The 22,506-nt window shown below is 40.2% G+C and overlaps 1 protein-coding gene across 5 annotated transcripts in view; it reads left to right on the forward strand.

The window, feature by feature from the left end:
* Positions 1-22,506, forward strand: part of PRKG1 (protein kinase cGMP-dependent 1) — a 466,622-nt gene that overhangs the window by 331,313 nt on the left and 112,803 nt on the right. For all 5 annotated transcript variants that reach the window (XM_048069304.2, XM_013171986.3, XM_048069303.2 and 2 more), the window contains one exon: positions 3,388-3,482. In XM_048069304.2, the coding sequence (XP_047925261.1) occupies positions 3,388-3,482 (95 nt within the window). The remainder of the gene's footprint in view (positions 1-3,387; positions 3,483-22,506) is intronic.

Genomic DNA, 22,506 nt, shown 5'->3' on the forward strand with positions numbered 1-22,506 from the left:
GTAGTGGTAGGAATTTGATGGTATTCCTTTGTGCTCTTTTGATTTGCTCCACTCAGAAGTAGGATTTCATCTTTTTCTAGAATACGGACAACCATGATGTGCACTTCAAATCTTTTCTATTCAGACTGTTTTCATGGGAGGATGCACCTCCCTTCCTCACCAAGTTTTAAAAGCCCACTTGCCACGTTGACCAGCCTGTTGGTGAGGGTGCTTTTGACCCACTTGGTCTTGTGGCTCCATCCCTTCCTAGCACTCCTCAATCATCAGAGTCCCATGGTTGGAGAAACCAAATCCCTGCTGTTGACAGCCGCTGGGCAAACAGTTGTTGACCTGCATGGTTCATCCGCTCCTCAAGCCAACAGGATGGAGGAGAGAACCAGCTGCCCCCCATGTCCTTGACCATTGCTCCAGAGCTCTGTAATCCCTCCTGAGAAGCTCCTTGGCATTATCTCCATGGCCTTTGCAGCTTTATCTTACTGTGGCAGCTGAAGGCCAGAAAAAGGGAGTTCAAACAAAACAATGCACATGGGCTTGTTGAGGAATTCCCAGATCCTCAGCTGGATCTTGGTGGCTTGACAGGAATTTTCACCGGGACGATTAAATTCTGCCCAGTTTTCTCTTGCAACCTCACTGAATTGCAGAAGAGATATCGGTGACTGATGAAGGATGGAGTGGGAGGGTGTTTAATTTTAATGCCTGTGTTGGGACATAGCTACACAGTGATATCAGAACTACCCCACGCTAAGGATATGTCCCAGGCTAGCAGAAATAGAGCCTTAGCAGTGAAACATGGAATAAATAGCAATGAGATATGGAATAAACATATCAGTGTATGCTGCCTGGGACTTTCTGAAGCAGGGGCACATAATGTCCCATGCCCCATGCTGAAACCTGGCCCAGGTGGCTTAGTAAAACAGAAGAAATTCTGCTTCCAGGTCGTGTACCTAGGACCTCACGTGTACTTTCTGCAGTCAGCAGCATTGTGTATGAGCAGTGAAAGGTACTTTTAAAAACTCTGTCCTGCCTTTTGTCAGAGCTTCTGCAGTGACAGTCAAGAGAAGCAAGATTTTTAAATTTCTGAGCTCAGCACTTCTCTCAGAAATGCTTCAGAAGATTTTTGCTTTGTTTTTTTCTTTCACTCTGTGCTTTGTGGATAGTTCTCTTAGTGGCAAAACCTTTTTCCCCTTTTTCTCCCTCAATTCCATATGCTACTTGATCCAGCTCCTCTTAGTTGGATCTTAGTCACTTAATTGTTTGGGGGCATGTGGCTACCAATTTACCCCATATACGTTCCCTTATCTGAGTCTGCCTGTGGTCAACAGACAGCTTCTTGCAGAATTGGGACAGTGAATGCAGCAGCAGCAAAGGTGCTTTTAATGCTGCAAAAATGGTGAACGTGGCCTTACAATTCACTGCTATTTGTTAACGTATTTCCTCAATTCCAGGTGAATAGAAATCAAAATCTGTTCAAAACAACCTGTGAGCAGAAATCTGTTGACTAACACATCAGATGGAAAGTTTGATCCCTTTTGGTTGCTACTTGCTGCTGCTCTGTGCCCATTCAGTGTCCTCCCTTTACCAAGACACTGCATGTGTCATGCTGTGCCGTCGTGCACCATTTTCCCCTTAAAAGCAATGGTGTGGCACCAATTTAATACCATATCATGCAGGTTCTTCACTGGTGCTGGGCTGTTCAGATGTGTCATCGCTCTGAGCTGTGTCGAAATTACTCCCGTAATCCCTTAGCATTCATTTCTGAGGATCAGTGGAGGTCATGGAGAAAGAGCTTGAATATGTGTTAAAGTTCCCTTTGTTTGTCCAAGTTTGTTTTTCATCAGCTACAAATCTTCCTGGCTCGTCTGTTACACTTTTTCTACCCTCATCTGATGCTTGATGAGTCACTGCAGATGTTTAACATCATGTGTTGGAGACACAGTGCTCACTAATGACTCAAACCCACTGTTCTACCATCCGTGCAAGAAACCAGCGAAAGTGCAGGGCAGAACTGTAAACTTAATAGTAAAATTAAACTGAAATGTCTCTAAATCAGAAAGGAAGTGTCTGTTGTCCTAGATTTGGGCTTTGTGAATTTGCATATGCAAAAGCTCTGATTATAGCAAACAGAGAGCCTGAAATGCAGAAGAGAGATGAGGGATTTTCCCTTGTAAACCCTCCAGAGGGTTGCTCATTCCACTTAAATTTTGGACAGCTCTGGCTTTGGAAATTCCTGTCGCTTTCCACTGGCAAGGGACGGAGCCTGGACAACCAGATTGATAGATGGTTAATGTTAGGAGAGATGGTCCCCACTATTCTCTGATACTCTGATATTCTCAGCACTCATCTTTCGTAAAGTCTTGATAATGAGCAGACTACGTCATGCTGTCCTCAGCTCCCAGCAGTGTGTCCCAGGGCTTTGTCATTACACGGCTGCTGGCATTTATATCCCATACTGGCTTGGGGAACCAGAGCCACTTACAAAGATAATACAAAGTAGAAGGGTGTTCAGATGATCAATTACTATTTTCCTTCTGAAATCTTTTCAGAAAATAAAAAGGATTCCCAGAGATGGGACATCATCACTCAGAGATGTGTAGTCATCTACCTGTTGTTGCAGTGTTTCCATCTTAAACTTGGGCTTGCACTAGGTTATACCTCCTATTGTTTTACATTCCATGTAAAAGTCTCCATTCCATCAGCAGTAATTGCTTTTCTCTTTTATTGCAAAAATCAAAATACCATCTTGGTTTTATTTTTTCTTTAAACTGTGATGAAAATACTTTATTTTTGCTCTGGCTAGAATTACCTCCTCAACGAATTCAGGACATAATGAAAATGAAAGGAGCCATCCTTCAGCCTATAATAATCCAAACGGTTTCATTTAAATTATGAGTAAATGTAGATTTTCTTTTTTTCCTCTCCCTTAAGTGAACTTAGCAATGCAAGAAATCATGTGGAACAAAGCTAACAGAAGCCTATGCCATGTGTCTGTCTTATACACATAAAATATTTGGAACCTGTTTGAGCTGTTGACTCCATATGGGCAATGACTGTGCTTGTGCAGCCAACTCCATGTTTAGAGCCTTCGAAAAACACAAGTATTATATTTTTCCAAGAGTAGTAGGCTTTTTGGTGGAAAATAACTCATTTGTGTATAATGAATAATTCATTTTCTTGGATGGCTTGAGATTAGTTTATGGAGAATTAGTAACTGGTTGCTGATGGCTGAGGGAAAAGTGCAGTACTGGTGACTTCCATGGTTTGCAGAGGGGATATGGACTGGAACCCTTCTTGAGAGATCTGGGAGATGACTAATCCCTTTCTGAACAAATGGGCTGTATTCATTAATTAAAGGTTTTCTAAATTCTGGGGGTTTTGGCTTTTCAACAGGTGAACGTTACTCGTGAAGACTCCCCCAGTGAAGATCCAGTCTTTCTCCGTACTTTAGGGAAAGGAGATTGGTTTGGAGAAAAAGCACTTCAAGGGTAAGTGCTCCTTATGATGTAGCTTTTATGCTGAGATAATTTTTCAAGGACTTCTGTGATCCTCAGAGGGCTCTTACAATTTGGAAATAGGCAAGAATTACATTGGAAGTGGTTTTATGCTTTTGGAGTTGTGCTTTGTCACTTAGTGTTGCATGTTGCAATGCGGCTGTTCCTTAATGGGGAAATAGGACTTGTTCTGCAATGGAGTGACCAAATGTAGATTTTCCCTTGTTTGTAGACATAAGAAAATATCTTGGCACTGTCATATATATTGTAATATATATATATATATATTATATCTTGGCACTGTCATATATTTGATGATCTGAAATGTTTGATGTTTTGCAACTCGGGCATATTTCTCAGGTATGGCAAAAGGAGATCATCATGGTCTTCTGTATGGGATAGACAGCTGAAGTCAGGGCAGTGGTGCTGGTTTTTAAATTGTCTTATTGTGTATATATGATGGTGGTGGAGGTGGTAATTGTATGAGAGTGACCTCTTTTATATAAGCAATTTCCTTTGGGGATGACTTGGGGCAACTAAAAGAATAGCAACTAAAAATCCATATTCAATAGATTATAAAAATGTACTTTATTTCTATAGGGAAGAATAAGAATGGGAATAGGAAAACGTACTTTATGCAGGAATGTGGGGCACCCGTTAATCTTAATGGACAAACACTTCATCCCACTCTGAGTACTTAGCTCTGCATGCAAGCTATTGGTCTTCTCATTGATGCTGTGATAATGTATCGTGTGTTTGCTCCCTCATAAATCTCTCGTCTTCCAAAAGGAAGCCAGAATGTTTGATGCCCAATTTTTCTGTTCCTTCTGGCAGCCAGGAATACCTGTCCCATACAAAACTTGTCATGCCTCTGAAAATCTATACATTAATTTTAAAATAATATGCTTATCAAATAAATGTCCTTATTTTGGTTACTTTCTTAGTGCTAAGGTGGAGATGAACTATATTTTTAAAATTTCACCCACAAATATATAAGCTAGAAACACTTATTTTTGTTTGTCAAGAGTCTCACAGAAGCTTGACTCTCAGTGCTGGTATGTTAAAAGAAGAACCAAATATCTTGAGACAGTCAATCCAATACTGAGAACAGGCAATAGTGTGCCAAACAAACCATCTTTTGAAGACCAGATATGGCAAATAAAAGGATTTTCATAGCTTGCCTCCCTGAATATTTCTAGTAACATGCAACACAACTGTGAGAATTTCTCAGCATTTCAAATTAATTTTTTTGTCTGACTGGCACAGTCTGAAATTAGATAATTTACAAGGAATACTTGTCTGCATGTATTTAAATATTCAATACATAATAAGTTTATCTTCTGAGACTAAGCTGAAACTTAATAATTGATAGTATATTCTCAATTTGGAAGGAAAACTTAATTTTGTTATATGTTTTGATATGGAGACAGCATATCTCAAGTACTGTACATCCAGTTTGCTAGTAAGTTCAGTAATTCTGTAGCTCGATTTAAAATGAATGGTATAAAAACATTGTGATGTAAAGCACCCAGCAACTCAATAAATTACTTGTAAATTAGTAACTTTCAGGACTGTGTAGACATCACTGTTCAGCAACTTCGTAAGCCTTCTGCTGCATGTGTAAAATACAGTTAAGATTGAGAGTTCAGGATAAGAAGTTCAAGAAACTTAAGTATATTTTCTTCACTTGTTCTTCTTTGATTCATTTTCCAAAATTTTGCTGGAATCTGTTCAGCAACAGCTTCATTACATGCTATTTGGTCAGGTGTTATGATTTCATATGTGTAGGATATGGTAACAAGTTCAAGGCATTTCTTTCTGACCAGTATAAAGTAATAGCTGCAGTGCTGATTCTGCATATCGCTGCACTGTAGGAGGATGGATAACAAATATCTTCTAGTCTCTGATAGAAATGTTTATACTGACATAAAAATCTGCTGATGATATACATTATTCTGTTTTTCTCACTTGCACCAGATGGCAGACTTTACTCCACAGTATCCTATTCCACACCAGCAGGAACAAAACAAGTCACAAAATTATCAGCCACATCATCTTACAGTAATACTCATGGCTCCCAACTATTACACTGCTCTCTTACCTTCCTGGCTAATTGCTAATTGAATCTGAGATTGCAGATGTATAATTTACAGTATAATAACACATCATTTACGTATACTTGCAATCAGTTACGTTTTGGGATGTTTTCTTAATTGGAAAAAAAAAAAACATAGTGCCATTTACGATAATTATTTATATCAACAGGGAAATAACAGAATTCATTCAAATAGGCAATGGAGAAAAACTCGATGCAACTTTGTGGCTAATGTATGTTTTACTAAAACTGGCTAATAATCGTGCTGCTTTGATGATGTCACAGCTGAATTCTTGAGCAAGAGCATGCCATGCTGCATCGATGGAAAACGTGTTAGTCTGCAGGGACAGTCATAGGGAGAATGACGGAAGAAGAAAAGAGGACAGAGAAGCAAATACGGGGGATCATATGAAAAGGCTCTTTCTCCTTCAGAAATGGTTTCTCGTTGGCCAACCCAAAAAAGGAGCAGTTTGAGCCATTGCTTCTGTACTATTACATTACATAGTATATTTGAATAGAGCTGTGATTTGGGCTGCTGGGGGTTTCACCTGATTTGGGTATCCAGGAGGAGCTGCAGGCCAGAGGACAAAATAGTGATGGCACATGACAGATGGTTGATGTTTTGGAGAGGCAGGGTGGGAGCCCACCTTGGTGAACAGAAGAGGGATTTTGAAAGAAATACTGACACTTTGGTTCATAACACTTTGAGTAGTGCTAGAGACAAGTGCATCCAACTCTGAGGTCCAACAGCTGGGATTTTCTGGTGAGCGCTTTGGCTTTTGCAGGAGGGGACCTCGAAAGACTGTGGCCTGAAGTCTCTGGTGGCAAGAACAGAAGAATTTGGGTGAGTGTGCCTGGCTGAAGCTGAGATGGGGCTCACCATATATATAAAAATATACTTACATTGACATTAATAAAAATGCTGAAATTACATAGTACTGAAAAAAGTAACGGGAGGATAGAGGCCATGCTTTGATTTTAAACTTGCACAAATATATTAAACACTTCTATCAGAGATGTTTTTCAAATTCTGAGATGAAAATGGCAGCTTGTTTCAGTGCTTTTCTGCTGTATTTCTAGGCTGTTGTTTTTGAAAGATTTCTTTTTAATGTGGTTACCACAAGAGATAGCTAGCTCAACGTGGCTGAGGCAGATGCTTGTGAGGCAAAAGAGGTTTATTAAAACAAAGCTGAATTTTGAAAGCAGCTTAGTTTGCTCATTTGTCCTTGTGACGTATCTTTGAAAGTAATGAAATGATTTGTTCTTCACATAGAGTTTATCATCTTCAATCGTGGATTTATAAAGCCCCTCGAACATGCATTTGCCTTGTAGAGAGGTTTTTGTGACTTCAGTTAAGCCAAAGTGAACCACTTGACCACATGCACCTCCGTAGCAGGGTGACAGCCTGTTGGAGGAGATGAGAGTGCCTTGGCAACTGGTTTTAATTATGTGAAGGCATACCGTATTGAAAAGCGGTGAGAATTTGGAAAGTCTTCCTGCCTCTGGCAGTCACTGGAGGTTGTGAATGAGACCTGGAGAAGAAGCTCCCAGCTGAGACAGCCCCAGCCAAAGGATGTCCTCTCTTCTTCCTTGTTTGTAAAGAATAAAGTGTAGATTATTTTTTTTTTTAATTTTATTATTTTAATGCTGGTGGTGCATAGGGTGAAGAAGGAATGCCGGTCTTCAGGTCATGGACAAGGTGCTCTGCCATGGTGACAAATTGTAGTGACATTTGAGCTCCTTCGCTGTAACAGATATATAAATTTTTTGTTACCTTGACGATGGTTGGAAAATGAGTACAGAAATACCAGTCTCTCAGGACATAGGAGCACATCTTCCTTTCAAGAGAATTTGTGCTGTTTCCCATTTGTGTCTCCAGCTCTTGAAGGCTCCTGTTTAGTTACAGTCCTACTGTTAGAAACCACTGTCCCCAAAATCTCTGTGGTATGATTTGTGTGCTGGCAATTCACATGATATGTGAAACAATACATGATCTGTGTGTATAGCAGTGTCAAAAGAAAATTTCCTTGCTGACCACCCAAAAGCTTTATACCATATTTCCCATTAATATCTGTCACAGCAGCTTGCACTAGTTTAATTTTTATGTGCATGTGGAGGAAACTATGACAGGAAGAATCAAGATGGTGTGAGGGACAAAGAAGTAGTGGACATGGAGATATTAATGCATCTTTAAATCAGTTGGCAATCTTGGACCTTTACTTTTCCCTAAATTAATACAGGAACTAAATATAATCCCAAAAACTTGTTGAAAGGTCTAGTAGCTGTCAGCTAAGAAGAGAATGAGACATTAGTAGGACATTAGAGTATTGACAGTGCAACTGATTCATTTATTTTTTGAAAATATTGCTGTTTTCTCTTGCTGTGACTGGGTTTACAAATAAGCCTACAAATAAATCATTTTTGTTAAATCTGTATAAACACTGCAAGGGGTGCTGGGGTTCCACTAATGTTCCTGGTCTTCTCCCTGCACTAACGCTAAGTTTTTCCTGTGTAATTATACCATTGCTACTGCTCAACTGACCTTTACGCTAATCCTTTTCCAGATAAGAACACAATAATTTGGTTTTAATCAACAACTTAAATGCCAAAGCCTGGAAGCCTGTTTAAGTGACTGCCTTGCCACCCTGCTATCTTCTTTCTTCACTTTCTATCTTCTTACCTGTTTCTTTTCTGTTTTTCCAGAAATACTTTTCCCCTTTTGCTCATGAATAGCTTTTAAAGGACTACAAGGATTTATTTACTTGGTTCAAGTGATAAGGGAATAAGACTGATTCTCAGCAGTTAGAAAATAGCTAATTTGGATGGTAAAACAGATTTGTATGCTGTCTACTTCAAATACTCTTTTCTGTATTGCAAGACCCCACACTCAGTGTCCCATGCAATTCACAGCAACCTTGGCAGTCTTTTATGGTGAATGCCAGAGCCCATCAGGAAATAACTATGGGGACTTACACAAAATTGTGGCAAGCGTAACTACAGGCAAGGCTAGGTCCTGAGTAGAGCCTGGTAATTTTTTGCCGTCCTTAGCTTGCAAGGCTGATTTGCCTGGTGCTCCTCATAGACTGTGGTTACTGCAAAGTTGCCACTATGAGGAAAAAGGGGATCCATATCCTAAAGACAACATCCACTCCCGCCCCGCTGGTTCCCATCTCAGAAGGGAAAGCAGTACTTGTCATCCTCGTGCCTTCGTGGCAGCAGCAGACTGTGAGTGCAGGTACAGACATAGCGCCTCTTCAACCTGCCTGCGACCTTCTGTGCATGTTTGTGCACCAAGGCTAAGTGAGGTCCTAAATCCTGAGCTCTCTGCGGCAGGAGGATGGAGCCCCACCTGTGTCTGGGCAGGCACCGAGGCTGAGGGCTGAGCCACTGCTCGTACATGAGCCCTGCTCCTTTACTGATGCAGGCACTGTGCACAGTGATGTTTAAAAGTAGCCTATGGTCAGAATTAGCAACTGCAATTTACACAACCCCAGTACTTGATTGCTTGTCAAGGATTCCCTCCGGTGGGCATTCCTTGCTCAATTTGTTCAAAGAGACAGAACCAGTCTTTGCCTGAAAAGTATAGGCTGGAGTGTCTTTTATTTTTTTATTATTTTTAGTTTTGTTACATTTTATAATTTTTATTTATTTATGGTAAAATGGATGCTCCTGTTCAAAACCCGATCCTCACTCTCACAGTAAACAGTATATTTCATAATCCTTTGCTGTCAAATGTTTCCTATTTTACCCCTTCATTTGACATGCACAAACTTCTCCTTATTACAAATCACCTGTTGGGACATATCTAGCAAGTTCTAATTTACTAAATGCCCTGTCATTGCTCTCAGCCCTCACTGTGCCTGACCAGTTGTGTTTAGAAAAACCGTCCTTGACTGAACTTCCCAGTGGAACACAAGAGTCGTGTTTCATCTTGGTTGGACACGTTGCTCACGTTTGCTTCTACTAAAATCTTACCATCTGCTGACCTATTAGCCTCATGGCCTTGAATTTTCTCAGAAAAGGAGCAGGGAATGGAGACTAGAAATGTCTGTGGCATTCCTCAGCGATCGCGCAAGTTTGTAGGTGGCAAAGGGAAGTCTCATTGTAGGTTGGTGTTACAGGACAACAGTTTAATTTCTGCTTCTCCAAGGGGAAGTACCAATCTTTTTGGTTTTTCCTGAGGCATTTGATGTGCTGTGTACCAGCTCTGTGCTGTCCTGCTTTCTGAGTTCTTGGTTTTTAGTGTTTACAGCTAAATCAGTTTTCTTTACCACTCTCCATATGATGTATATAAGCTCCCAGAGGTGGCTGCTTGCATAAAAGGAGGCTGTGTGTGCTGTAGGGCAACAGAACTGAAACTTTGTCAACTTATCAGAAGTAGCAAGTTGGGAAGCACAGTTTATCACCTTTATTGATAAATAACGAGACTTTCTTTTAATCCCAGGCATTTCACAGCCCTTCTCATGTCCAGCCCCTGCAATGCTGTGTGCATAGTTCACTGATTGTGGATCCAACATAGAGTCTCTAAGGACCAGCAGGAAGTTATTTCATCCATTACATCAGCTGCTTTTTACATTCATTACAAGCGTTAGGCAATCTTAAAACGTATTTCAGCCATTATGGCCTTACTTCCTGTCGTCTTCCCCTAATAAGATAGATCCGTGCCTATAATGTCATGGGAGGGCTGGGAGCAGATAGAGGGGAGCGATGACTGATGGGTTTTGATGGCAGAGGAAATTGGGGGTGTTGAATAAAGCGCTCAGATAATGGCTTGAAAACAATCAGAGGGGAGTCCTGTTTCAGGCAGTACGACACCAAGCAGTTTAACCCATCACCTTGCAGCACAGGGAATGCCAGAAGCTTTTAAAGGATTCAGAAAGCTGCTGGCCAAGCCCTGAAATGAAACCCCACTGGAGGTTTTGGAGGGCAAGAGCTTGAAAGCCCAGACAGCTGGAAGTGAGGAGGCAAAGGGACACCTCAAAAACATCACCATATGCTTCCCTGTGGGGCTCACGTTCGTCCTGCAGGCATCTGGCCTCCGCTCAAGTCTGGAGAGGTGGCTGGGTGGTCTGATTGATCTCCTAAGTGCACACCACGACATTAATTAAACGCTATTAAAATGTCGCCATGCCATTTCCAGGCTGGCTGCTGGTGTTCGGGTGTCCTGGTTTCAAGGTCCTCAGGCAGGGAATTGCTCTGGCACAGATGAAGTTATTTCATTGATTGATACCCAAAAAGATAACCACTGTTGCAAAGTAAATTATGAAATCTTCATCAGGGTCTCTGCAATCTGTTTAATTACTTTATTGCAAGCAAGTATTGGTTGCTGATGTAGTCTCTCTGCTTTCTACAGATACAAATGCTTCACACTTTGCATTCTTCATAAAATGCCAGCCAGTATTATGTTGGCTTGCGCAGGAGCGTGCTGCCAGTGTCTTCAGCTGGTTGCCAGGAGCTCATAACGCTCGTGGAAGGTCCAGCAGGGACGAGGCTCCCAATTAAGGGATTCATCCGAAGCCTTTAAAAGGAGCAGGCAGGTTTGCGCCGGTCGTTGTTACACAGGCTTGAACTCGCGGTTACAAAAACGTAGCCTTGCTTTGTCACCTGGCAAAAATAAGCGTGTTCCTTTTAAATCCATGTCGTCTTCGACAAGTAGCATATTGAGAAATGAAGGGAGAAAGGGAAGCAGGGACAAGATGTATCGGCTTTAACGGCACCCTGCCTGCGAGCGGTGTGTTGTGGCTACAGAGATGAAGGCTGCATTATGCTTTTCAAACAGGAATGAATTGATATTATTGATTTTTGCTGTCTTAAATAGGAATATAGAGTTGATTACACCAGGGTGAAACTAAAGTTCCATCTAGCCCTATCTGTAAGAGTAGCCAAAGCCTGCAAGAATGTTCTGAACCAGAGATGGTGGCTTTAATCTATAGTCCTTGATGGATTTTCAATTTACTTTCAAACTCATGCAAGTATTTTTAAAATCTGCGGCCTTCTGTGGCAACTAGATCCACAGTTTAAGTATGCAAGATGAGAAGAAATGCCATTTGCAGGGGGGCTCTTTTTCTGAACAGGCCATCTGCTCCTCTCATGAGATGCCTCCCAGTTCTTAGATGTGCAGTTGGCTTCTTGATTTGCAGAGAGCTCACCAGTCTGTCATTTAGTATTAAGACAAATAGTTTTTCTGTACTATGTTTACATTTTCTAGCATCTTAATCAAGTTACTAAGATCTCTGGACCTTGCTCCCACTTTAACAAGAAGTACAATTTTTATATTAAGTTCTTTGGAACTAGAGGTGTCTGACTGCAGTATTGTTCTGCATTTTTACAAACACCTATTTAGTCAATAATTTGTGAGGTTTTGGTTGTGGTTTTTGTTTGTTTGTTTCTTTCTTCTTACTAATTCACTTTCTAGTGATACAGGAAGCTGCTAACTCCTTAGTGAAGCAGGTAATGGTGGCCTTTCCCATTTCTGCCTGAAAGCTGTGCAGCTTTTTAGATTTGCTTCCAGTGGCCAGGTGTCCAAGAGTTACTCTCCCAGGCTTGCATAGACAAAGGCTTTCTTTAGGACCAAAGCAATACAGCAAGGAGAGGAATTTAAAAATCATCTAATTCATGTGAGTTAGAAGAAGGAGAGTAGTACATACAATTTTTGGTACCCCATTTTGTACTCCTTGGTTTTAAGATGACTTCTATCATGTTATCTAAATGTGTCTCTTACCTGACTTCCTATGCCAAATACTTTTCCCAAACAAAACTATCTTGAGAGCAATGATGGTCTGTCTATGTCTTCTCCTAGCTGTATTAGAGAAGATGTTTTGAAGTACATGGCAGCAAGAGATGTTCTGCAGACCACTGTTTGTGCTCATACATCCACACTTTCAAGCAGAAAAAGCAAAGTAATTAGCTAAAAATCATACCCGTACAGGCTTTTTCAATGTCTGTGCTTAGATGATCACTTAAAAAGCTTGGGTAGGGTTGGATTTAAGCGATGAGATTATGAATCGGGGGGTTTCAGCTGCTTGATTTTCCATTGTCAAATATCTTGCTTTCACATTTCTAGAATTTCAGGGCAATTGACTTGGAAATCAATTGCAGCTTTATTTTGTAATAATGCTGAACAAAAACCATTTCAGTTGAACGACAGAAAACAGTGCATTAAGAAGGAAAAACAAATGATTATATACTTAAGCAAGATCAGTGAACACCAGAATTGGAGTCTTTTGTGCCTTATCAATTGCCTGCCTTGTGCTGCGTTTTGAGTAGCTACTTTGCATTGCAGAAGCCTGTTTACATAAAATACATAATCATGAAAATACATCTGTAACTGAAGGAATAAAGGCAATCATATCAATAGAAGCCCTGAACATAAAATCTGTGGTTTGTTTGTTTTTTTTTTTTTTTTTTTTTTTTTGTTGGTTGGTTGTTTTTTTGCATTGTCTGAGAGAAAGACAACAAATATCTGGCTTTTTATTTAGTCTATCAAACAGGAATATTCTTTTGGAAAAAATAGCCATTAGGAGATAATTGGCTATAAATTCAAAATGCCTGTTTTACTGTTCTTCTTTTAACATAAAATATATAAATAAAGTTGCTTCAATTTCTACAAGGGAAGTCATGCTCAGAGCCAGAGTCATGACTCAAATGAAGTTAATAATCAGGTTGTTCTGAGTCTTAAAGATAACAATCATTAGTTTATAAGAGCACAGATTATTAATAGTTCTGGCTTTTTTACAACTGAATCATACCCTGGGAACTGAAACTGTGTATTTGTTTTCCTTTGAGAATACAGTCCTACAGAGCAAATACACTCTTCTTCCTGCTGCGTTTAAAATATATATAACATTGGGCAGCAAGATTTTGCCAGATGGAGGAAAGCAGAATTACAAGGGTTTTATTGTTATGAATGTATTTGCTTACACTTACTGCAGTGCCTGTCTCTGAATTTTCTTCTGATGCCTTTATAACTTAGCATTATTTCAGAGTATGAATAAAAACCCTGTTGCTGAAATAGGTAATGCACAGGAAATACCATAGAGGTATCTTTTTGTTAGATATCTAACCTGCTAGAGCATCATTCGTATATAAAGTACACGTTCTTATTAAAGTTCTAAATGAACTAAATAAAGTTTCTAAATGATACCGGTTAGTGATAGAAATGATTGCAGGGATCAGATCTGGTGATTCTTGCTTATTAAAAGAGCATGAACCTGAGACTGCAATTTACTTTTCTTGTTTAGAGAATTTGAAGTAGCCTGGGAGGACGGGAGGCTTTTTCTAGTGCTGACTGAGTCCTCCAAGCTCTTCCCCTTGGCTTATGGCACTAGTGTGTTTTTTGCAAACAATACCTGTGCTATGCAAAAGAGAGAAAAGCGCTAATTTCTGTCCCACAACAAATTGTAGTAATTTTTTTTTATTATTGTTTTTAAACAGTGTTGGTATTTGAAGTCCGAACATTTTATCCTAAAATGTCAAAATGGTCATGCATTTGTCAAAATGCCGAAGTGCTGGTTTACGACAGATGTTTCTAGTTGGGGGGAAAAAAACATAATTGCAAACAAACGTGTTAATAGGGAGGGAATTAAAAATGCCTGTAGAAGACCTCCAGAGGAAATCATGTTTTGTTGGGAAAATATTTCCACCAAAATACTCCTGCTAGTTCTGTTCAGGTTTATAAGCATTAAGTGAAACTGAACAATGCAGCACAGCTTTATAATTCTCTCCCAAGTCCCTTAAAATAAATAGATACATCCCTGCTGGGGATGCAGAAACACAAGTCTGAGTAACTGCAGGGTGAGTTGTGCATGAACTCTCAGCCTGTCGGCTGCTCTGTGCACCTGCCCGTGATACAGACAAGTTAATTCATGTTAGCCAACCCTCAGGGCAGCTTTACCACAATATGTAATCACAGGGGGAAAAAAAGAGCAGAGCTTTCATGCTGCATATTTTGTCTTTGTCCAGCTCCTGAATCATTTAAGCAGCCATGCACATCTTTAAACGTACATCTTTGAGCATCAGCGTGCCCAATGGCATTCACAAAACAATGCCTGATTTTGCCTCTTCCTGCGATGGCTGCTTTACAGTGAAAGGGGCTTAATTTATGGACAAGCTCAGGTACAGCACAATGTGATGTGGTTTCTCTTCTCTTTGTAATGGGGACAGATTTGGCCTTTTGTGTCAGGCTTGTAACTCCCTTTAAAATAACTGTCATTTATAAAATTGTCATGCATAGAAAATTGGCTGTCTTTCTGCAAGGATGCATAGTAGCCTGATATTGGGATGCTGTGTCTAGTCATTTTGTGATCATTATAAGGCATCATCAGGATATGTGATATTTAATATTTAAGCCTTGTGATGCAAAATAATAGAATGTTCCTTGTTGTAGCATATTAAAATAATTCTACCTCTAAACTGTAGAGTAATGCATTTTCATGACTTCCATTCTGAATGTCAAATAGTTCAAATACTGGCCATTTAAACTGGTGATTCTAACATGATCCTGATTTAGCCGTATAGTAAATACGGCTAAATATACTATACTATATATAATATACATACATATACTATACATATATAGTACGGTAATTTTAAGCCCCCACCTGTGTAAGAGCAAGTTGGTGTAAGTTTGTATGTAGTGCATATAATTATTTTCTTAATCTTATTTGCATATTTAAGATTATGAACAACAATCACTTTTCAATGTAACTTATGTTACCCAGGTTACTCAGCATTGTGGGGAAAGCAAATCTACACCATTACAGACTTGCTACTTTTAAAATGACTTTTCTGTAGTGCGTGTGTCATCCTTGAACAACCAGTTCCCTTTCTGAACTCTCTGGCAGGTCAGGATCACAGCCCTGACATTTTTCAGCATCGGATACTGGCTACAGGTTATCTCCTACATACAACGAACTAGGAATGCAAATGACCTTGGGTTTGCTAACAGCAAAACACTTGGCTGTGAGTTAAGAAGAGAAATAAAATGTAGGAACACTAAAACTAGATTAGCACTTAAGGAAAGTCAGGTGGATTGCATAGCCCTGCAACACCATGAAATAATCTGTGTCCATTTCAATTTATAGATGTTTTCAACGTGCTGCACATGCCACCAACGTTTTGCTTAGGGGTCAATAGTCGGTAGACGTTCCTATAATTTACAGGGATGCAGTGGCCCTTCCAAGGAGTGATTAATCCTGTGCCAGAACTCATCTGTGGTCTGTCCCCTCCAGAGCTGCCGTCTATCCATGACATGCAGACAGCTGGGCTAGACAGGGTCCCCCCACTTTCAGCAGCCTAATGGAAGTCAGCTTTATTTCCTTTGGGATTAAAAAAAAAAAAAAAAAAGAAAAAAGAAAAAAAAGAAAAAGTCTCTGAGTGGCTGCATGTAGGTACTACCAGTAGGAAGCCTAGTGATGAACATCTATTCTCCAGATTTAATGTTACGTCCGTCCAACCGTTATGTAACGTAGTTAACTGCCATGGACACGCTCAAAATTAAGGATGAAATATTTATGAGACTGGAGCTAGCTATTTGTCTGCATGAATGCCTATTTAATTCTATTTTGTTAGGAACTCTACTATATTAAAAGACCATTTTAAGATCACCCTTTTCAAGTAATGCTCATTGAAATTGATAATAAGACATCAAAAGAGCAATGCCCTCTTTCATGGCATGCAGTTTAAGAATCTGCTTGAGCCTGGAGTATGCAATTGTGGATTTTTGGGGGTTTGTTTCCTTGTTTTGTCTGAGGTGATGAGCTAAAACCTCTCTCTCTGGCAGAGCTATAGAGATATAGCATCGTTTGTTCCCCAAAGACTTGACAGTTGTATTGCTGAAGTCTAGACAGGAGAATCGGATGCCCTCACATAAAGTTACAGCTCATCCCATGAGCAGTTGCCTGAGCATTTCTGCAAATAATTGAACTTTTCACAACCCAGTCTCTTTGCTTCCTTTTCCCGGATGAGAACACAGAGCAAGGTTTGGGGCCACATGCCCTCCAGCAGGGATGATCTCCCGTTTGCGCAGGGGAATTTAATCGCTGTCCAGACCTGAGCTTGCCCTGGCACTTCTCGTGTAAAACTTAATGAAGCAAACAAAGCTGTTTCCTCCTGGTGCTTAGCTGTATTTATATCCTTCTGCATCCCCACCCATGGCCCTGCTATTATTCCTCAGGCTGCTGAACCTGTTTTTTTCAGCAACTGCCTGCCAGCCGGTGGCACCACTAATGCATCCCCAAAGGCACCCAGGCTGCAATGGCGCTAGGCAGACACAGATGCCTATGGCAGGGGAAGCGACTGCAAGCAAGCAGGAGAGCTGGCGAACTTGGAAAGCACAAACGCAAACCAAATCTTCCCAAGAAATGGGGACCAAAGCAAATATTTAAGTGGGCTGTGAAGGCTTACTCACTCTGCTGTAATACACAAAAATATTTATCAAGCCATGCAATAAGAAATCCTCTTTGGTTTGTGGCTTGTCTTTGTGAAAGAAGCAGCTCCGTTTCCCAGAGTGTGTTAGGCATTTACAGTTTTATGTGCTGGAGATATTTGCTGTTGAAGAGAGCGCCTAGCATGGCTCATTGTAGGGGAGGGTGGTGGGTAAACAGCTGAACACAGCTGTGGAAAACCCAGTGTGTAATTATGTAGGTATTGTGTCCTGCGGCAGAAAAAACATTCAGATCGTGTGGACCTATCTAGCTAATAAACTGAAGAAAGAATCATTTCTGCGGATGCATTTAATGATTTCTGAGTAGACTAATTACCTTTGTAGCTCACGGTACGTCACCCTGAAAAACATATCTGCCTTGCCATCGGCAAAGAATCGCTGAACATGTAATATGAGCTTGATAGCAACATGGGGATGAGCCTCTGTTCATTACATCCACCTTTTTCAGTTAAAAGCTGGCTTTTAGCTTTTCACAGCTGTGTTATGGAGAGGATTGCTTTTCAGTCTGAGTGGGTCTAACCACTGGAGATGGCCCACAAGTGCTGGCTGTACTAGCGATGGGAAGTGTGTCCCGTAAACCAGTGATTTCAAATTAATTCCTAATGCAGGCATGAGCCCATCACAGGAAATGTTACCTGGGCTGGCGGCTTTGAAATCTCTCCAGAGGGGCCAGGAGGTGAGTTGCGGTGGCCACCATCTCTGAAAATAGCTTTATTGTCAGAGCAGTTGCATGTCGAGGTTGGGTGATGGCTGCAAGACTGCTGGACCTGGTTTCTTAAGGTTTGCTTTTCTCCTTCTGTATGTACAAGGAGTTTTCTAGACCATATACTATTCTTAGACCATATATATTTCTATTTCCTGACAGCTATCTGTCTACCAGACCGCTGCTTTGAAATTAATTCCTGTCACTAGCATTGATTTTAAGTCTTGGAATAGATATTTTCCCCATTTCAAGACTGCAGTGGGACTGTTCACGGTGGTGATGCAAAATTGAGCTCTACCAGCTGTTTTCAGTTGCAGCCTCTGAACATGAAGCAAGTGTCCTTGGCTGTTACTGTGAGTTATACAGTTAATCTTTGAAGTATTCATCACATTAAAGCAAATACATTGGTTTTGGCTTGTCCCGGTTCAGTGCCAGGCTCCACAAGGGAAGCTGAAACCAGTATAGCTAGTGGGATCATGGACACCAACTGCAGATATCATCCTTAACATTTAAAAATAAACAGATTGTGTTATCCCTGAACAAAGTCAGGTTTTATTTTAGGCAAACATGAAATCTGAGCATAGCTTTTGAAAGATGCTATGGTGCTCCTATTACAGCATTGGGACTTAATGTGCAAAGCTCGTGTTACCTTTATGTTTGGCTTTCATAATAAATAGTAGAAAGCGGGTTTTTAGAAATGTTTTTCCTATTAAGAGTTTATTATTTATATACAACATTGATGTAAATATCTGCCTAAGGTATCTGGCTACTTAACACAAAAGATTCGTGTTATCTGCAGTGTTATTTAGAAATGGTCCTTATTGTAGGTCATCATTGACCTACTAATATTTTGCTAGGATGAACCAATGACCCTTAAAAACTTCACCTAGGGTTTGGGGTTTCCATTTAAAATTTGAATTTAACCCAGGAATGAACTGTAAGTGTGCCAGTTGCGTGGGACAGTGCATGAACTGGTCTGACCCCATGGCTGGAACGGGAGCTGTGCTGCCAAGCTCTCCCCTAATCTTCATAGCTAGGATGCTGCAAAGCCTTGCAAACAGGACTTAAAGGATGTTTTATTATTGTGGCACTCCATAGTGGCCTGATAAACGATGTTTTTTATCTTACCTTTTTGTTGTTGTTGTTCCCAAGGGGTATCTACCCAGAAGGGGAAAAACCCTGTACACTGTAGGCTGCCTTAATGCGTGCTCCAATGAAGTGTGAAGGAGGAAAATGATATAGCACTTGAAAATTGAGAGTGGCAAAAGCAATTGCTTTTTTGTGATATTCAGAGTAGTTCAGGTACAAAAGAAGTTAACATTCCAACCTATCTTCAGCTTATGCATACCTCTTCACATGCTGGTTGTGTTGTTTTGATTGAAGTAAGAATTTAGGAATTGTGTTCTTAGTTAATGACTTTTAAGGAAATATTTGATGACAGTAAAGGATATTTAAGGGGATAGTGTGCACTTCTGTGGACCTCAGCCTTTACACAGTATTTTAGAAATGTTAATGCTTGTCTCAGGAATAATCCTTCTGTGCTATGCCAAGTACTTTAACAAGTGGATACAAGTAATCTGTTCAAATAAAATAGACCTGTTTTTGTTTCTAAAGAGAGAACTTCAGTGGCTATGGAAGCCTTAGCTTTCTTCAGTGTGTCAGGCTGCCCAGTCAATAAAGGTGAAAAAGGAGCCCAGCCTCAGCATTGAGATTAACCCTTTGTTTCTGGATCTTTTCATGACGGACTGGACCATGCTGCCTTTTCCAGTACTGAGTTATTTGCCATATTAAAGCGTCATTACTGGATCAGCTCCGTAGTCTTCTGGCTGGCTGTGAGCCTGTTCGCCCCGATTTGTGATCACCAGGATTTCTCCTTTCATACCCACAGCCCTGTCCCCTCAGCCCTGCAGCAGGTGATGCTCTTCAGGTTTAAGGCTCCGAGACTCCTCTATTTGCCCTCTAAGCACAAGGTCTTTATCCGCAAATCCATTTGCTCTTGTGCTGCCAAACTGCCCTGGCACAAATCCTGCAGCCAGGCTGATTTCCTTAATTATGATTGTCTTCCCTGTTCTGCCATCTCTCTAAGTAAACAACAGTCCTACAGCTGTCTTTTCATTCCTTGACAGTCGTTCGTCAAGCTTGCGTCTTCTTTCTCTGCCCAATATCTCACTGCTCTTCTCTTTTCTAAAAGAAAATGGAAAAGATGCAATTCTCCTTGCTTGCTGTCCCACCTCCCACCACAGCTCTGCACTACTCCTTTGCTGTTGCGAATGCAAAAATTCTCACCTGGTCTCTTCTAACCCATCAAGATACCTTCATGATTCCTGTTCCTATACAAAATTGCTACAAAAAGCAGTGAGAGAGAAGACTGGAATAAAACTGGTCCTTGAAGCGTTGTGGAGAGCTAGGGAGGTATATGAGAGCTTCCTGCTGTTCAGCTCTACTGGCCGGGTGGGGATGCGGCTGTCCCCAGTATTCTGCCCTCACCTCGACTCTCCTCCACATCGATGAGGTACTGAGGATGTGGTCAACATCTGTTTCATTTTTTTGTCTAGGTTTGTTCAGGCTGAAGCAAATGTTAAACGTTTATATGGCAGAACTTCCCTAATGAAGCAATTTCCCTGTGGCAGCTAAAGGGGCTGGCAGAGATTTAAATTCATATAATTTTTATATTACTATAAAATTCTTTTTTTTTCTTTTCCTCAGCCTCTGGGCTTTTTAAAATCAAGTTCTCGATTCCTTAAGTCTAAAGCTATAAAATGCCTATCTTTAAGGCACTTGCTAAATTTCATTATTTCCTCAATCATGTTACAATTAAGTGGAAAAAATGTTTTCAATTATAGAACTGGGAAGAAGTTGGAACACTTTCAAATATTTTTTGCCATGATCTTATAAAGATGATAATGACTATTAAAAGAGGTTAATCATCATTTATCCTAGGTGCTATTTTATTTTCCCATTCTATAGTGTAATTTAAGGTAAAAGAGGTTTGGGAACTTCACAAAGAATTTGTCTGGAACTGTGTGATAACATAAGTCTGACCTTTTTTTTTCTTTTTTTTTTTTTTGCTTTCAAACAGAGACCATAAGCCACTGATAAGGATATAAACTTGGCAAGAGGGGTTAAGTGTTAAATACAGAAAGAGGGATGATGAGTATTAGTATTTCTTCCAAATTAAGTTATCTATTCTCTTAGGTAACTTCAGTGTTGTCACCGGCCCAAGTCAACTCTGAGTGAAGAATCAGTACCATTAGCAAGAGCCCAACAATAATCTAGCTAAAATTCAGCAAAAGGCACTACTGTGAGGATACCCATATTTTGAATTCTTGAATATTTCTTCTGCAGTGCCTGAATGACTTTTGCAACATGCTGCGAGAGGGATGGTGATGTCAGGTATGGAGATGAGCTTCTTTTGGTCCTCCATAGTAATTTTCAAAATTATTTTTCATCTTCTACACTTGACTAGGTAGGGTCACATGTGACACAGGTTAAAAAACAACTGAAATTAAGTCAGAAAGAAATAAACATATACAATTCTTTGCCAAGGAGCTGATAGACTGAAGACATACAGCTCCTAGAGCCACCTCCTCTACACACTTAATTGCAGAAGTGGTCAAGAGCATCTTCTCTCTGTGCTGAAAAGACAGTAATTAAGCAAGGCAAAGCTTGATGGATGTATTTGGAGGTTAAAAAGAGTATAGTCTGTGCATCAGTCCATAAATAGCCAAGAAGAATTTTGCAGAAAGTATGCACAACCTTTTATGCAAAAGCTGTGGAGTAGATCTTCGTTCCATCACCTGCAGGTCACTGGGAGGTAATATGTTTTATCTGCTGGTGAAGGCTTCCCTGTGATTTTAATATCTTGACCCCTGGACATTTTGAAATTTCCTCCGGTAATGGCTGAGACTTTTCAAAAAGAAATGGAATGGATTTGAAACTCAATATTACTTTGTTTTGAAACTGAGTATTTCCAATATCTTATATTACCATAGGTTAATGTAGTGCTTTTAAAGTAAGGATGACTCTAGCTGTGATATTCTTTCCTATCTTGCATCTACAGTCCTCATTAAAATTCTCTTAGTACTGTCTTCAAGATTTGTCTGAATATATCTGCCTTAAGGAAAACCGGGAGACTGGCATAAGAAGGCATCTGGTTCCTGTTGTTTAGGTAACCTGGAGTTTGCACCATGTTTTTTGAAAGTTATTAATGCCAAAGTAAAAGTTCATTTTAATCCAGAGAGTAACCATTGTATTACTTGGCTCTTAAGTAGTTGAATTTATTGGGGAAAGGAAGAAGTCGCATACAGGAACTGGTACCTAGAGATAGAGTAAAAACAACCAACTAAACAAACAAACCAACCAAACAAACAAACATATGAATGTTGGCTGAAAGGAAGGTCTCTGATCTGGCCACCTGTTTCAGGTGGGGCTGTTGCAAGTGCTAGATCAAATTCGTCATTGCCTTTTTGAGCCTAATCTTGAAAATCCCCAAGGATGGAGAGAGAGTCAGTCACCAGCTAATCTATTGCAGAACTGTACAACTCTCTGAATGAAGTTTTTCTGAAATTCTTCAGCAAGTCCAATCTGCACTTTCTAAATGACAACCCGTAGCTTCTGCCTTCAGAAAACTGCCTGGGAAAGAATACCAACAGATCTAATTTAAACAAACAAGCTGGCATTTACAGGGATTATTGTAGCTATTTGCTTCAAAAAGCTACTGAGCCCAGTCTTTTATTGTAATGAAAATGGGAATATATCTAATCTGCATGGGTTTCAG

This window comes from Anser cygnoides, chromosome 7, assembly GCF_040182565.1.
Source record: "Anser cygnoides isolate HZ-2024a breed goose chromosome 7, Taihu_goose_T2T_genome, whole genome shotgun sequence".
Lineage (NCBI taxonomy): Eukaryota > Metazoa > Chordata > Aves > Anseriformes > Anatidae > Anser > Anser cygnoides.